Below are 17,718 nucleotides of genomic sequence, written 5' to 3'. Positions count from 1 at the left end.
ATTATTATATAATTTGTTCAAATTTCAGTGTCAATGACATTTGCAATAGAGGTGCCAGCATACATTTTGCATTTTATATATTCTTTTGCAAAAGATAAACAATATACGGGTTTCATAAGTTGCATCCATACGCATATATAAGAACAAGTTTGTCATTTTTCTAAATACTTGAACTTGAAATTCATAACTCGCGTTATGGCTTTAGTATTAAAAACTGTTTTGTTACTTTTATTTCATTTAGTATACGGTCAAAACACGCAGGATATTGAAATTATTTTATTACCATTGTGGAATGCGGAAGATAAATCAGAGGTAGTTATTCATTGTAACATCTTTATTTATATATACATATAAATTACAAAATAGGTTCAATATGCATGCCTCGAATTTGATATATATAGTTTTATATTATACAATATTAAATCATTCTCATAATAATGAAAAATTATGAAATCTTAAAACTATCATATATTATGATCACCATTGAATATATTAAATTACTTATTTTTTCATAGAATCTTCATTATGCAATAGATCATCTAATTAACTCATTACAGGTACCCCTAAATTTCAAAGCTTTTGATCATTCGGTTGAATTAACATTACATAAAAATGATAAAATTATAGCACCTCAATTTCAAGTTTGGAAGCATAATGATGCAGATACTCTGGAAGAACTACCGGAACTTAATAAACCAATATTGTGTCATTATCTTCATAAAGATAATCTTAGTTCGGCAGCAATAAGTCTTTGCGGAGAACATGGAATGGTCAGTATCAGAATCTAAAAATATAATAAAAAAAGAAACACGTTTCATAAAGTAGCTTATTTTTTATCACAGTATGGTTTAGTGTTTCTGAAGAATATTACATTAGAAATCATGCCTCTTCAAAGTCAGGAAATCTCATTTTTCGATAATATTAAACGACGTTCAGAAACATTGAGAGAGCCTCATATCGTCAAAAGAACTTACGGTCCTTTTACGTTTTTTGAAGATGAACTGAAGTATTACATTCCAGTTTACAATTACTTAAGGAAAGAAGAAGGAAATCAAAACGAAGAACCACTTGAAAATATCAACAAAAATAATATAAACGATGCTTTAACATTGGAATTAGCACTGTTCTTTGACGAGACTGGTTATAATCTTTTTTCACCTTTTTTTGATAGAAATGATGAGAAAATTCTTGATATGTTACTAGCTTATATAAATGGTATACAAGCGGTTTATCATCATCCAAGTTTAGGAATTGCAATCGATATTTCTCTTATTAGACTCGAAATTATGCAAAAGCAACCTGAAGATTTACCCCATCATGATGGGGAACGAGGAAAATTATTGGATTCTTTTTGCAATTATGCTAAGAAGAATAATCCCACGAATGAATTTAATCCTAATCATTGGGATATGGGATTATATGTTTCTGGTTTGGACTTTTATGTTATGGAAGGTGGACAAAAAAATAGTGCTACTATGGGATTAGCTATTGTAAATGGATTATGTATCGAACAATATTCTTGTGTTATTGCTGAATTAGGGGTAACGAATCAATTTGGAAAGCCTTTTCCATCAGCTGGTTTCACATCTGTTTATGTAGCTGCGCATGAAATGGGACACAAGTAAGTTTAATATTAATTAATTAATATTTTAAGTAAAACGAATTAATTTTTTGCAATCAATTTATATATTCAACAAAATGCAATAACACTGCAATAACTTATATATAATTCAACTTCAAATGCAAAAGGTTAAATTATTTTTTTTTTTTTTTGTATAAAAATCTTAAATCATTAACTAACATCTTTTTTCTAAAAAGTTTAGGAATGCATCATGATTCAACAGGAAACACATGTCCAAAAGATGGCTATATAATGTCTCCTAGCAGAGGTACTTATGGAGAGACTATTTGGTCAGAATGTAGTAGGGAAGTAGCACAAAAACTTCCATATACAAAATCTTGCCTTAGAGATAAATCAATTCGTTCTTCGATGAATAATCGACTAGATCATACTAGATTCTTTAATCTCCCAGGAAGAGAATGGACCGCTAAAAGGCAATGTGAACTGTTTCTCCGAGATAAAGATGCCATAGTAGCCACATTCTATAAAGTTTGTGAATCTTTGCAATGTAAAATTCCTCATAGAAACGATTATTATTTCGCTGGACCAGCTCTAGATGGAACTTATTGCGCACCAGGAAAAGAGTGTCGTGGTGGTGAATGTAAAAACGTCTTGCAAATTTATCCTGGTTTGAATAATCCTTCTATTGAGTCAGGTGGATGGAGTGAATGGAAAACAGGACCTTGCAAAAGTGGATGTCTATTGAAGTCTACCGGTACTCAAATAAGACAACGATTTTGCAACACATCAATACCAAAAAACACTGAAATTGATTGCCAGGGATTGCATTTCGATATTATCCTTTGTAGAGATGAAAATCTATGCAATAAAAAACGTAAAAATATAAATGAGTTCGCGACATTAAAATGTGGCGAATTCAGTGAAAAATTGCCAGAATTGGACGCCAAAAGTAGTGGGTTACAAGCACTGCACGAACCCGAAAGACCATGGATGGCCTGTGCTATATTTTGTCGACGAAAAGACATAGCATCTTATTACACACCGCGTGTGGAATTAAATGACCTTGGCCTTGACCCATACTTTCCAGATGGTACATGGTGTCATACTGAAGAGGGACAAAATTATTTTTGTCGCCAGCATCACTGTCTGCCCGAAAGTTTTCATTTTGAAAAAACGCTACTGAATGATCGTCAAAACGACGACACAGAATTTAGTCTTCAAAATGTAAAAGAAATTCGTCATAATGATCAAGTAGTCAAATATTTGAGTTTGAAGCCTGATGGATTATCCTTTTTGACCTCTCTCCCATACAATATTAGATTTCCAACAGACGAGAATGGATCGATAAAGATTATATAGAATTGATTAAACTAACAGAGCAAGCATTTTTCAAATTATTACATAAAAAAAAGGATAAAAAAAGAATGTAAATGACTTTCTCGTAATAGAATTTCATGATTTTTATTTTTTTTTTAATATCAGTATTAATTACTTATTAAAAGTTTTCTATTGATTTCAATTTTTTACTTTATTTTGATAAGATCATAATATGAAATCATATGTTTTAAGATAAACAAATAGTTACAAAGATTTTAGATTATTAATATCAAATATACATTTTTCTTTTTTTTTTCCTTACTATAATTTTCTCATTATTGTTTAATCATTTCTTTTTTATTATACGTACAGTATAAATATAAATATATCAATATATCAGAAAATTGTATATATATCTACACGGTTTCACTACACGGTTGTGTGAAAGTATCTCTGGGAGATAGGATAATGACGTCACTTTGCTGTCTATTTTAAGAATGTCTCGATGTTATATCCACTATAGGAGCGATCATGAGACAAGGAATGAATAAAAATACAGAATTGTGTCACTTAATTGTATCGATATTATTTTAGCGTACAAATAATTAACCAACCATTAAAATTAAGAAGACGCGTTACATAAGAAAATCAGCTCGATATTACAAATAGTTGTTTATACACTGCTTTTATATGACAAAGCCTTCCACCAATCATTATGAAGTTGAACAAAATTAATGAGGAAAATACAATTTTCTTTAGAATTTTTAAATGTATTAATCCTCTTTTTTTTATTATCATATTAATATTATCATAATAATTTATTGAAAACAATAACAAATCGAATCATGATATATAAAAAATCAAGTAAAGTATAAGAAATATGATTGTTGAACAAAATGATGGTGGTATAATTTGTCATGCTTTTGCAGATTTACTGCTCATACAAATCAGACGCACTGTATACATTTACATTAAAGAATACTTACAGACCATACACACATACATAAACTTACATTCATTCATTCAAATATATTTGTATACATAATACATACTCTGAATGTACAAAATGAACAAAATGAAGCAGATCGCATTCATACAGAGTTGCGCTATAACAAATTCACTCTGTTAAATATAACTTAATGTAAATATATTCAATCTTAATTACTATTTAGGATCTTCCTTCCCGCGTGTAAAGGCAAAATACGTTCCACTGTGCTACCAAAACATTGATGATCCATTTTTTCATTCTAATGAACATAAATTTGCCTAAACCGAAAACCTGATTATTTTACATTTGACTAATGGAAAATCACATTTTCCTAACTATAAAATAAAATTATTATTTGCGCCGCTTCAACAAATATTTTTTTACAGCTCTCTAATCAAGCATTATGTACTAGAACGTACACTCTCGTCAATTAGGATGATTAGAGAACTGTCGTTGTGATGACATGTAATTATCCATTTTTTTTTCAATTTTGCGTGTTCAATTTGGCAGAGTGTCATATAATATGTCCTTTGCACTTTGGGATAATGTTTCAGGAAATTTGATGTCGAATGAAACCAGAAGATCACCTTTTCTTGATGGTTCTTTTGGAAATGGTAAACCATGACCTTGAATCCTCCTGACCATATTAGGTTTTACAATTTCTCTAGTCAAATTTAAGTTGATTTTTTCGCCAATAAGCGTAGGAACTTCAATAACAGTACCACATAAAGCTTGTTTTAAACTTAGCTTGCAAGTGTATCTTATATCACTGCCTTCTCTTCTAAAAAGAGGATGTGGTTTGTCTCTAATGATGAAAACAATATCTGCTGGAACTTTTCCACGGCCTTGATCACCTTCTTTTTGGAAAGTGATCTTTGTACCAGCTTTCCATCCTGGTTTAACATTAATTGTAAGGACTTTGTCCTCCTTTTTGGTAGAACCATCAGGTTGTACAACTCGTTTGGAAATTTTCATTTTCTTTGTACAACCACGTAAAATTTCTTCTAAACTGATATATAAGTCATGTTCAATAGCAGGATCTTGAGCACGATCTTTGTTGCTTCCTCTACCAGAGTTTGGTCCCACAAAATTGAAAGAATGTGATCTGAAAGCTCCACTTTGGCCACTTTGACGTTGGGGACCAACTCCTAATCCAAGTGGATCATCTATGTCCATATCATCATCATGAAAACTAAATACTCGATTTCCTAAAGGACCTCCAAATTCAAAGAAAGTTTGGAAAGGACTAGCAGATCCAAAAAATTGAGCAAAAGTTGCTTTTGGGTCTCCATGGAAAGTATATGTTGTACCACCACCACCTCCTCCTGCTGATCCAGCTCCTCCCTTTAATCCTTCTTCTCCAAATTTATCATAAACTTCTCTCTTTTTAGCATCAGAAAGAACTTCATAAGCTTCAGCAATTTCTTTAAATTTCTCTTCTGCTCCAGCACTTCTATTTTTATCAGGATGATATTTTAATGCTAATTTTCTATATGCTTTTTTTATTTCATCATCAGTGGCATTTTTGTTTATGCCTAATATTTTATAGTAATCTTTCCCCATTGGTCACTGATCTGTAACAATTTAAATAAAAGGAAAATTGATATATTGTTTTTCTAGAAATAAAAAAATACAAATATTTTTAGTAATAAATTTATTTTCATCTTCATTTACAATTATTAAATTACATTTTAAATCTTTTTTAATGGTATTTCTCTAAATTATTTAAGTGAGCATTTATTTAAATTTATTTAAAATATTTTCTATATTAAACTATAAATAAATTCATAAAATATTCTGGAACTTATTGTGATTTAATTTCTATGTTTATTACGCATTTTATTTAAAATTATATTGCTACATACATCGCAATCATTATATATATTATAAGCGTGATCTAAACGAAATATTACATCATTACAAACATATTTTTTTATATCGTATAATTCTCTATATTGATGGTTTGGGAAACGATATTTAATGCAACGTGACCATAAAAGTGCGGTTGCTTCTGAAGTTTCAAGTACGATTTCGACGTCACACTGCACAAAGAACTGTTTTCATCTTTTACAGATTCTTAGCGCATATAGAAGATATATTATTTATTACAAATATAAATCAAACTTACGATTTTACATCTATATTTTTTATTTTTTTTATTTGCATAATTTTACACAATAAAATAAAAATTCATTAACAGAATTAAATAGAATTAACAAAATCACTATAAAAAATTGTACTAAATTCTTAATTTTTTACCGAGAACTTTCACGATACAATCAAATTACGTCAACGTAATTAATATAAATATTATTATTATTATATGGATTTTGCAATCGAAAGACTAAATACTAAACTAAGTATCAAAAGACTATGTAATTTTCAAAATTTGAAAACATGATTTTAAGTCAGATTACATTTATTAGCAAATTAAACTCATAAAAACATGAAACATTTTGCATTCATCTGATCGAAACACAAGTAGAACAATAGCATATAGATATTAATTATGATTGCCAATGATCTGCCATTTTTTCGCATATTCTCGAGGAAAGAAATATGGATGTCTCTCTAACGCACACCCACGAATGTATTTCACCGATATCTATTTCTGGCAATGATGAGCGCGTATAAGCGACGAACGTGTCTGCTTCTGCAAACGTGCAACGATTTCGAGCAGCGTAAAAATAAATTCTACAGTATCCACGATGGCTGCCCTAATCTGCATTTATGTCTTATAAAATCATGCATCGAATATACGCGAATAATTTCCCATTACTGATGAGATCGCCCATTTTTTCCACCCAAACATCTGACAGAATCGAAGATTCCTACGGAATATCGTTTATATTTTTCGTTCAACACTTACCGTTTATTGTTCTTGTGGTTACTTAATAAATTATAAAATCCAATTGGCACTTAATTCACTGAATTTTTTAAAACGTTATGCAAATTAATGAAATATTTGTTTCTGACAGATGGCTCGAAACAACATTTAACACCTCTCTTCACGTACTAAAGTGTCGCGTAAGCTGTGCAGTCCATATATACAAACTTTCCTTCTAGTGGCTTCCGGAACTTTCGAGAATAGGTCGACGGCAGTTCCGTAGCACTTATTCAATGACGTCAGTAGCCCCCACTCTTAGTTGTAGATCGAAAATGTGATCGACAATTTTACCCGCGCTTTATGAATTTTAATATTGATATAATAATAAATAAATAATACATTTGTATTATTATTACATATTTACAAAATAGTTGATATACATTGTCAAAATAATAATAATTTTTATATTTGATGCTATTATAGAAATAAATAAAAAAGATATCGCTTACATTATAATCTGAACATAGCTGAATATTCTGAATATTTTTATATATTCGTTGAAATATAATTGTAGATATTAGAATGAAAATTCTATGTATATATGTATATACTATATTAAGTTCATGAAATTTAGTGATATTCAAATATTATAAATAAATTAATTTATATAATATATAAAATAATTTGATTAAGAAATACCATTTATTATTTTCATTATTATTTAAATTTTATAATATTATAAGATATATATAAATATATATATATATATTTCAATATTAAAACTTTTTATTGGAAATAAAATTACATCAAAATTTTTTATTATATCAATAGTAATAATTATTTATATAAATTTTTTTTATAAATATTATAATTATAATCTATATTATATTATCATGTAAATGTAATTCAAAATAAATATTGAGATAAATTTTTTAATAAATTCATTGATTTTATTAAATTCATTGAATTTATTCGTTATATTGGGGGAAATCGATATAATTTAATTATACTTTATGAAAATCAATATTTTATTATTTATATTTATATCATTATAAAAAATTCAAATTAATTTAATAAATATTATGTACACTTGTTGTAATGTATATATGATATATATACATTATTAAATTTATCTACTCAATCGTAAAAATAACGCATGTCTACATTCTCGTGAATTTGGTGGCATATATTTATCATAAAAATCTTGAACAAATTCTTCTACTTTGAAACCAAATTTCTGATATAAAATTAATGCTGGATTAGTAGCTGAAACGTGTAATGTAACATCTTTCCCCATACACGTTTGAATTAAATGATATAACATAAATGTTCCTATACCAGATTTACGCCATTCGGGACGAGTTAAAAAAAATGATATATAAGCTTCATTATAACTAACATCAGGAACCAAAATTGCAAATCCTATGACTAACTTTTTATATAAAACCACACATGTGAAGTCAGGATATTGCAAACATTCTGTCACTGAAAAAGTAAAATCTTGTTATTTTTCTTCCCTAAATACATAATATATATTTAAATATGCTTTTAGAAATCATAATCATGAGAGATAATTTTTTTATATTGAATCTTTATATATTTATTATATTTACTCACAATCAATACCAGGCCAAAAAAATTGATTGCACAAGCTATTAATCGCGGGAATGTGTTGTGGTCTTACATAAGAATAATCAATTGGTGCTATTGGTGGTGCTTTCCATTTTGGATTAGATTTATTGACTTTAATACGAAGCTCTTCCATTACTTTCAACCATAAGGGATGACATGAAGTGTCTCTTCTTATGAATGGTTTTAAAAGTCTATTTGTATATGGACTATGTACAGATGTGGGCTCGTTGTATCCCTGTAATCGTTGTTCAAACGAACTTAAATCATCGCCAAAAAATCGATCCAAAACTCGGCCAGAATCTTTCAAAGGTTTATCAAGTATCTCTGTTTTACAGCCAAAATTATCGATATCCAGTAGTGGTAAACCATATTCACGTTTTAATTTTCTTACAGCTATTTTTCGATAAAATCGTCTAATTTCTGAAGATGCACAATTTAGAGTTGATTTATTAATTTGTTGTAATAAATATGTTTCTTGTTGATGTGTCATACGTGGAATTTTTTCTTCTAAAATAAAATTTAAAAATAATTAATGAAAATTGATTATTATATTATAAATAAAGCATAAAAAATATATGTACTAATATTATAATTTCTTTGCCAAGGCCATGGACGTCGTTGTGTAGTTTTAAACAAAGAAACTGGTAGCTGTTCTTGCACAGAACTTAAACTATCATTACTATCTTCTTCATAATGTTCTTCTTCTTCATCTTCTTTTATCTGGTCTGTTTTGATATTATTAAGATTTTCTGATACAGTATCTGTAGTGGATGTCCATTCAGATGTAAAATCATCCAATAATTGTGAAAAATGGAAATTATTAGTCTGATATTGACAATCTCTTATTAAATCAGACAATGATGGTGTATCACTTTGTTCAGTAGACATCATATCATCTTCAATTTCCAAATCTAATTGAAAAATATTATAATAATTTTATAATCTTTTATATATTTACATTATATAAGTACATACTATTTAACTCATCTTCTTCAAGCAAAAAATCAAATAATGTTTTATCAGATTGAACATCTGTTTGTGAATATGTAATATATTCTTGATTTTTTAATAATCCATTTCCATAACCATTATCTTCTCCAACTGAAATACTTGATTCAGACGGAGTTGGACTATTGTGTAATTTATTTGCTATTTTTATTTGATTATTAACTTGTTTTTTACGATCCAATATCATTTTTTCATCTAAAATCATAAATATTATTAATTATAAATATTCTAAAATTATATATGGAATCACATGTACTATAATTACTTTTAGCAATAAGAACTTCAGGTGGATCATTGTCTATTAATCTCCACCATCCTGATTCTCCTAATTCTGTTGTTCCTGATTTAAAAAAAATTCCACTATAATGAGAAAGAGTTCCAGATATTGTACCAATCCAATTTTTTTTTCTTTTACTAAAAATAAATTTACATTTATATTTTTTTTATTGAAAAATTAATTTACATATGTAATAATTTATATAATATAGAAATTTTAATTTTGATTAAAATAATTCAACCATTAATATTTTCATATAATATCCTACACTGTCTTTTTAAATAAGAAATCCCAATTACGATCAACAAATGTACTAATGTCAGATTTCCAATGAAAATATCCTCTTTTGCTAATACCACTTGATTTTTCACGTAAATTATATAACGTTAATATAATGACATTAAGCCAAGGCATTCTATTGCGTATTACTGTTTCTTCACCAAAAGGACTACAATGAGAACAAGTTAAATCAAAAAATACATCTCCTACAAATGATGCTGGAACACTTCCTCGTTTTAAACATTCAATATGAATCTTTCCTGAACATTCATTACAACATAATGCTGGTTTAGTATATGGATCACATAAATGTTCACAATTTTTGCAACATTCTGTTTCTGAATGATTAATAGATTTTGTTTTAAATCTGTTACTATTTTCATGATTTACTTCTGCCATTTTTTATTTACATAATAATTTATAAATTCATTATTAAATTGCAATTTTTATATTCAGATAGAATAGGATTAAATTAAAATATTTTGAATAAATTATTATCTATCATAAGTAGCTAACTATTTAGATATATTTTTTAATAAATTATATAGAAAACTTTTAGCATCATAAAATTTAAATATTTAAAAATTTTGTATATTAATAATTATTGTTTATATATTAAATATATAGAGGTTATCTTTTTGTATACTGAGCAATGTTTTTGTACTTCCTTTAAAATTACAAACCGAACAGAGTTGCAAGTGACAAGTGGCGGGAAATTTATGAACAAATGTTAACATAAATATGAAAACACATAGACATATATAAATATGAATTATAAACTTTTTATTTAATATGAATCAATTTGATGTGAACGTAAAAATACATGATTAATCACTACATACTTGTTATTAGCGTTTTATCTACAATTTTTAATTTTTTAAAAGTAATAAATTTGTGCAATTTATGCTAAAAATAAAAATTTTTCGATGTTATCTAATGAAATAAATAAATTATATTTATATTTTTATAAATATATATATTAAATATAGTGATACTTTCAGCATTGAATATTAATTTAGCTTGTTGCTATGGGAGTACAAACAAAAAGAGTATAAATTCATAAAAATATATGTACATATATTCTGTTTATAAATTAAAATTTGAAAATTATTTTCATATTTTTTAATTAAAAAAAAAGAAAAAAAGATTTTTCAGAATGATTACTTCTTTACAAAGTAAAGTAATTTATGGGTTAAAAACTGATATAATTTCAAATGCCCATTACATTTCGGATTCAGAAATCTTATATCCTGTTGGAAATGTAATAGCAATTCATAATATTCCCCAATTTGAACAAAAATTAATACGATTACCTGATAAACAACAAATAAATATAATTGCAGTTGCACATAACAAGTAAATGTTTATTATTATTATACTATTTAATATAATATTACATGTTATTTTCTTGATCTTTTTTAAAAAGGAAAATTGCTGCAATATGTGAAGTTGGAGAAAAACCTACAATATCTATTTATGATCTTCAAACATTGAAAAGAAGAAAACTTCTTGGAATACCATATGAAGCTACTGATGTAACAAGATTTACTTGCATAGAATTTACTTTTGATAATAAGTATATAGTAGCAGTTACAGGAGAACCTGATCAAAATATGCTTTTTTACAATTGGGAAAAAGGAAAAGTAGAATCCAGTTTAAAAGTAGGCATTCCTCAGGATCCATCAGCTATTGTAGAAGTATTAGCTTGTAATCCATCAGAAGCAGGAATAGTTGCACTTGGAGGTCTACGCATATTTAAATTCTTAACTCTTTCTGATTCTATATGGCGACCATATGGATTTTCTAAAGCAGATACTATATTTACATGCTCTATGACTTGGTTGAATTCAGATAGATTATTGCTTGGAACTCTGGATGGTAGAATACTCTATTTAGAGAATGGTGATTTAAAAAATATTTATAAAATGGCTGATACAGTATCTATGAATCTTAAAATTCGTGAAGAATATGTTATACAAGCAACTAGTTCATTAATAGCTTTAGATTCAATAAAACGAATACCATGGGAAAGTAATATTCGTTCTTTAATTGCATTTCAAAGAGGTTTTGCATTTGCCTTCGGGAGAAGAACAATTATACTTTTTGAAAAAGAAGGTCCACATAGATATATAAAAAGAAATATTTATATAATTCCAATTCAACCATCAAAAGAAAAAAATATAGAATTATATCAAGTTAATACTATAAATATTAATTTAAGTATAGATCGTTTGATAATTACAACTGGTTGGCCTCAATTATTTTATGCAAAATTATGGGGACCAGATTTAAATGTAGATCCAGAACCACAAGAATTAAAAATTATAGGTCAAGCATTGCATTTTGGACCCATAATCGATATCTCTGTATGTGCTTGGAAATCAACTTTTATGACTTGTGGACAAATTGACCACAGTATAAGATTGTGGGATTTTGAATCAAAGAGTTTAATTTTATATAAACAATATGCAGAAGACATTTGTGGAATAGCTTTACATCCTACTGGTCTTTTTTGCTTAATTGGTTTTAGCGATAAATTACGTTTTATGAGTATATTAATTGATGATTTGTTACCTATGGAGGAATTTTCTATAAGATGTTGCAATACAGCAAAATTTAGTCATGGTGGTCATTTATTTGCCGCTGTTAATGGAAATATTGTACAAATTTATTCTACTATTGGTTTTATTAATACATTTATTTTGAAAGGTCATACCAATATAGTGAAAAAAATATTATGGTCACAAACAGATACGAAACTATTTACATTAGGTGCAGAAGGTACTATCTATCAGTGGGATACAAGTACTGGTCGTCGTTCTGCTGAGATAATTTTAAAAGGAATTACTTTACATGATATTGCTCTTTCTGCTGATGAACAAGTTGTTTTTTGTATTGCTGATGATAATACTATACATGAAATAAAAGAGAATATGGTAACATTTAATATATTTGTGATTTTATAAAAAAAAATAGAAAAGTATATATATATATATATAGTATTAAATATTATATATTATTCATATTAGATACGAAAATACAATTTTCCGGATGCAAATGCATATTTCATGATATTAGGAAAAGAAGATCAAGCTTTCTTCTTTGTTTCTCCTGGTGGTTTCATTTTATCAATAAAATGTCCAGTACAAGAACCAATACACTTTCTAAGTTTTCACATTCACTCTGCTGATATTACAAAGGTAGATAGGCATAATAGAAGATTTAAACATGTAAGATATTTTTATTATTGACATTTTATTTTTTTTAGATTGCTCTTTCTTATAATGAACAATACTTAATATCTGTTAGTATAGATGGTAGTTTATGTATTTGGAAAGTAATTTATCCTGAAGGAAAAGGAAAAATTGGAAAAGAGATTGCATATACAAATGAAGTATTAATTAATAAAGATGATCTACAAGAAAAAATACAAACGATTGTAGACTTGAATGTTAGAATGAGAGAACTGGAAACTGAACACGCATATAAAATGCGTCAAATAGAGGTAATACATAATGATAAAGTTCGGGACATACATCAAGGTTATTGCGAAGCTATTGAAGAATTAAGAGTCAAAATAAGTAGACTACAGGAAGATCACAAGAACGAATTGAATACAATAAATATAGAAATACTTAAAATGAAAGAAGAACATGAAGATACGATGAAACAAATGGAAACGAATTATAATGCTAAACTTATTACAGAATATGATAGATATTTAGCACTTGAAAATTCAATGAATCTCATGCGTCAAAATTATGAGAAACGTTTAGAAGAAGTAGAAACTTATGGTGTTGAAGAATTACAAAAAGCAACAACTAAATATGAGGTTCTCCTTCATGAGAAAAAATTACAATTAGAAGAAACTCAAGATGAAATGATTCAACAGATACGAGTACATGAACAAATGATGACGCAAATAGAAGATGACGCTGATAAAGAAATATTAGAATTGAAAACAAATTATGAAACATTTTTGCATGAAGAAAAGCAGATAAATATACGGTTAAAAGGAGAGACTGGAGTATTACGCAATAGATACATATCTAGTTTGAAAGATGTTGAAGAATTGAGAAGACAAGTACAACGATTTCAGAACGAATACGGATATTTTCAGAAAACTATTCAAGAATTGGAAAGAGATAAAGATGATCTAAAAACAGAAATAAATGAAAGAGATACTACGATTCAAGATAGAGAACGTCAGATATATGAATTAAAGCGATCGAATCAAGAATTGGAAAAGTTTAAATTTGTTTTAAATTACAAAATTATAGAATTGAAAAATCAAATAGAACCGCGAGATCGAGAAATTAAAGAACTTAAAGAGAAAATTCGAGATATGGAAACAGAACTTGTAAACTTACATAAAACTACTATTAGTTTAGAATTGCAGTTACATGAATTGAGAGAAAAATTAGGAGCTTCAAGGCGTGAACTTCAATATGAAATACATCGAAATAAAAGATGTCAACAACTTTTGAAAAAAATACGAATAGATTTGCTCGATGCTTCGGGACTTGTACAAAATCCACAAGCGTTAAAAACTGCTATAACAAAATTATATCATAAGTACAGTTCAAGCGATGAATTTTTGCGTACTCGTAAAGCTGATTTAGATGCTCAATGTGAATTTATAAAACAGAGGGATCATTTAGAAAGAACAATAGCTTCTCTTAGAAAACAAGTTTTCCAAGACAAAGAAATCAGTGGTAAGGATATAGATAAAACAGTGGAAGAAAATATTATTTTAATTACAGAGTTAAATGCTTTAAGAGAAGAATTAAAAGATGCAAGAAAACACATTATGCACATGGAAAGTTTATTAGGTTTCAAATCGAAAGATATGAAATCATCAGAAGCAAAGAAAAAAATGGAAGAAGCATGTTATGGACATGAAAAATTGCGGATTGAATACAAATCTCAAATGCAAGAATGTCAAAATATAATAATTGCTTTAAAAGAAGATATGTATAAGTTGATAAGCAAGATACCTTGTGAAGAACTAGAAACAAAAATAACTTTTTAAATGCGTGTATAATGTGTATAAAAAAGTTTCTAAAAAAGACTTATAATACATAGTATATCATATGATATTCTACTATAAATTATTTATTTAAACAGTAAAAATATCAATAATAAAATAGAACAAAGAAATATAAATGCCTTAATAATAATTACCAACACAGTATTCTTATTTAGAAATATTATATTAGAAATAATTGATTATTTAAAGAATAAATGGAATGATAGCTTTTCTAGTTTTTGGATATTGAGAAAATTCTTTTTTATATGCTTTATGCTTCCCTATTGCCCAAACAGTCATTTGATATGCACCAGCAATAGTAAAGAATCCAGCTGAAAAAATATGATAATTTTATATATATACATATATATTGAAAAGAAATATGATAAATATTGAAAAAAGATATAATAATTTTTCTGAAATATATTTATACCTGGAAGACACGAAGTCATAATGGTAAAACCAATCCAACTACCAATTTCATAAGTGTAATTTGGACATGATACAAAATTAAATAATAAAGTAAAAAGATTGTTAGTGGGTATTGGTATTTTTCTTACAGTACTTCCTGCTGGTCTTAAATCTCTTAAAGCTAAATGGATGCTTAGATTTCCCAATTCACAAAGTACAAATGTAACTAATCCAACAAGAAACTGAAATTGTTTTGGAGCTGTATACCAAGGATGATTTACATGATATGCTACATACATAGCAAAAATCCAATAGTATGAACAATTCTTGAAAAGATTACGCAGTGGCATTGTTGCATGACTAAACCTATGTACAAACAATGTTTCTAGAAGTCTTTTTGCATAGTGTATGCTCCAACAAATAGCTGCCACACTGAAACAATATTTTTTAAAGTTTTGATAGTCTAACTTTATACAAAATGTATTTGTTTGATTTCAAGATTTTGTGTCTACTAATAATTTTATTTCAATTTTAAATGCTTTAAATCTAATTTTTTTAGAGGTTAAAAGTGATGCAAATAAGTTATCAATATCTATTAGATCATTTATCTGTCTGACATTTGACTTGTGGAAAAGATAATAAAATTTTAGAATAAAAGTGGACTTACTTGCAAAAATATTTTTGCAAGAAGTCAATACCAAAATTATATTTAATTTCATAATTTTTCATTGAATTTATATAAATTTATCAAAAAGAATGTATTAATTATTATAATATATATTAAATAAACTTACTGAATTTTATCATCTACTTTAGATTTAGTTATATCACCATAAAAAATCCATGGACGCTGATATATCCATAGATATAGAATTAATGGACCAGCATATTCCACTAAAAATACAGTTTTCCAACTAATTTGAGGTCCAAGATCTTTGAAATATAATTTTCCCCCATTAGAAATTGATAAATTTTTTAAAGTTTCTGAATCAGGTAAAGCTTTTCCTTTAGCATCTAATCTTAAGCTTTGTCTATGAATATGTGGTGCTTTTTTTAATTTAAATAATTCTTCCTTTATTTCTTGTATAGTTGTACTAGATTTCACCTAAAAAAGATATATGTATTATAAAAAAAATTTCTAATTATAAATTTAAATTTAAGTACATTATTACAAATTCATGTATATTTTATCATAGATTATTACGTATTGAATATTAAATATATTATATATTACATAAATATTTGAATTGGTTAATAATATGATTTAATAAATTTATTGTAAATTTTGAGTAAATTAGAATATTTTATTTTTATTTATTTATCACTTACAGACACATTTGCTATTAATTTTGATGATTTCGCGGTCAATATTTGAATCTAAAAATATAAAAAAAAATATATTGAATTGTATATTATGTAAATGAATTATTAATTTTAATATTTAAATAAATACCTCCATTATGATTATTCGTTTGTCCGGTATATTGTAGTGCTTTTGTTATTTGATTGGAATTTTGTAACTTCACTACTTAATACATTCAATTTATACGATACCTTAAACAACCGAGTCACTACTATTTCAAACTCGAAAGTATTATAATACTGCGTGATCAGTGATCACATGGAACTGTATAATACGGCGCTTTAATCGTTTTATTGTACAAAGTTCAATCATTTTCCGATGACCAATGAATTTCTTCCATGCTTACTTTTAAAAATAATATTCATAATATTAATGAAAAACGTCATAATATTAAAACTGAATAATTTACATCGAATAATTTACATTTGTTAGAATTTTTATTTATTCAGAATGAATAATTTTAATTAAAATTTAAACCGAATAATGTAAATTACATTCTCTCTTTATAGTTCTACTGAAATATTTTATCGTATAGATTATTACGATAATCTATTTAACTATAAGAAAATGAAAAATTGAGATTCGTATGGAAATAATAGAATTATAAAATTATTATTTATATAATAATTCTAATCATTATGTAAATGACAACATATATACTATAGAGACAATTTTAACAAGAATAATAATGATATTTATAAAAGATTTTAGAATTAATAAAAATATGCGAAAATCTCTCCTCTTCGCTAAAAAACTTTATGAATTTTCTATGACCGAAAATGTTGTCATTACAAACAAAGAATATAATAAATTTAACATAACATAACATAGAATTTTGCGTTTCGCGTTTTAAAATATTGCTAATAATATTGATAATAATTGAAGCTATAATGTAAATAAAAACATTTTTGAAATTTGTATTTGACAAATTCAGCTATATATATATATATATATATATATATATATATAATATGTATAACATATATAGAAATATATTTAAATATA

At 26.7% G+C, this 17,718-nt stretch overlaps 5 protein-coding genes across 5 annotated transcripts; 2 read left to right on the top strand and 3 right to left on the bottom strand.

Moving 5' to 3' along the window:
- The first annotated feature begins 117 nt into the window (after positions 1 to 117).
- On the top strand, positions 118 to 3,473 carry stl (ADAMTS metallopeptidase stall). The gene is given in 5 exon segments (XM_003696444.4): positions 118 to 312; positions 558 to 770; positions 843 to 1,621; positions 1,819 to 2,912; positions 2,915 to 3,473. Coding segments are annotated over 5 exon segments (2,301 nt in total). The 5' UTR covers positions 118 to 195; the 3' UTR covers positions 3,013 to 3,473.
- LOC100865361 (dnaJ protein homolog 1) lies at positions 3,461 to 6,997 on the bottom strand. The gene is made up of 2 exons (XM_012490310.2): positions 6,757 to 6,997; positions 3,461 to 5,461 (listed from the first exon to the last, which is right to left on the bottom strand). Exon 2 carries the CDS (start codon positions 5,448 to 5,450, stop codon positions 4,386 to 4,388), a length of 1,065 nt encoding a protein of 354 aa, XP_012345764.1. The 5' UTR covers positions 5,451 to 5,461; positions 6,757 to 6,997; the 3' UTR covers positions 3,461 to 4,385.
- Atac2 (Ada2a-containing complex component 2) lies at positions 5,527 to 10,725 on the bottom strand. Its single transcript, XM_086904486.1, has 6 exons — positions 9,900 to 10,725; positions 9,620 to 9,768; positions 9,322 to 9,549; positions 8,928 to 9,257; positions 8,332 to 8,853; positions 5,527 to 8,199 (listed from the first exon to the last, which is right to left on the bottom strand). Exons 1-6 carry the CDS (start codon positions 10,307 to 10,309, stop codon positions 7,844 to 7,846), a joined length of 1,995 nt encoding a protein of 664 aa, XP_086760612.1. The 5' UTR covers positions 10,310 to 10,725; the 3' UTR covers positions 5,527 to 7,843.
- Positions 10,726 to 10,950: 225 nt separating this feature from the next.
- tous (testes of unusual size) lies at positions 10,951 to 16,160 on the top strand. The gene is made up of 4 exons (XM_003696247.4): positions 10,951 to 11,266; positions 11,337 to 12,846; positions 12,940 to 13,110; positions 13,179 to 16,160. Exons 1-4 carry the CDS (start codon positions 11,067 to 11,069, stop codon positions 14,940 to 14,942), a joined length of 3,645 nt encoding a protein of 1,214 aa, XP_003696295.2. The 5' UTR covers positions 10,951 to 11,066; the 3' UTR covers positions 14,943 to 16,160.
- Positions 15,005 to 17,473, bottom strand: LOC147658181 (very-long-chain enoyl-CoA reductase-like). The gene is made up of 5 exons (XM_086904470.1): positions 16,804 to 17,473; positions 16,680 to 16,727; positions 16,145 to 16,455; positions 15,373 to 15,782; positions 15,005 to 15,271 (listed from the first exon to the last, which is right to left on the bottom strand). The coding sequence occupies exons 1-5, from the start codon at positions 16,807 to 16,809 to the stop codon at positions 15,144 to 15,146; spliced, it is 903 nt and encodes a 300-aa protein (XP_086760596.1). The 5' UTR covers positions 16,810 to 17,473; the 3' UTR covers positions 15,005 to 15,143.
- Positions 17,474 to 17,718: the final 245 nt, after the last annotated feature.

This window comes from Apis florea, unplaced genomic scaffold (assembly GCF_048593485.1).
Source record: "Apis florea isolate Af1SG1 unplaced genomic scaffold, ASM4859348v1 contig_2350_pilon, whole genome shotgun sequence".
Taxonomy (NCBI): domain Eukaryota; kingdom Metazoa; phylum Arthropoda; class Insecta; order Hymenoptera; family Apidae; genus Apis; species Apis florea.
Note: the sequence above shows the minus strand (reverse complement) of the source record. Positions and strands in the feature narration are given on the sequence as shown.

Excerpts from the sequence above, each read along its gene's own strand:
- LOC100865361 (XM_012490310.2), bottom strand. The coding sequence starts at position 5,450 with ATGGGGAAAGATTACTATAAAATATTAGGCATAAACAAAAATGCCACT.
- Atac2 (XM_086904486.1), bottom strand. The coding sequence starts at position 10,309 with ATGGCAGAAGTAAATCATGAAAATAGTAACAGATTTAAAACAAAATCT. Across the intron at positions 9,258-9,321 it reads TGAAGAAGATGAGTTAAATA|ATTTGGAAATTGAAGATGAT; the intron begins GTATGTACTTAT and ends TTTTTCAATTAG. Across the intron at positions 8,854-8,927 it reads GCAAAGAAATTATAATATTA|AAGAAAAAATTCCACGTATG; the intron begins GTACATATATTT and ends ATTTTATTTTAG.
- tous (XM_003696247.4), top strand. The coding sequence starts at position 11,067 with ATGATTACTTCTTTACAAAGTAAAGTAATTTATGGGTTAAAAACTGAT. Across the intron at positions 11,267-11,336 it reads ATTGCAGTTGCACATAACAA|GAAAATTGCTGCAATATGTG; the intron begins GTAAATGTTTAT and ends TTTTTTAAAAAG. Across the intron at positions 13,111-13,178 it reads ACTCTGCTGATATTACAAAG|ATTGCTCTTTCTTATAATGA; the intron begins GTAGATAGGCAT and ends TATTTTTTTTAG.
- LOC147658181 (XM_086904470.1), bottom strand. Across the intron at positions 16,456-16,679 it reads AATTAATAGCAAATGTGTCT|GTGAAATCTAGTACAACTAT; the intron begins GTAAGTGATAAA and ends TATCTTTTTTAG. Across the intron at positions 15,272-15,372 it reads TATGACTTCGTGTCTTCCAG|CTGGATTCTTTACTATTGCT; the intron begins GTATAAATATAT and ends ATATTTTTTCAG.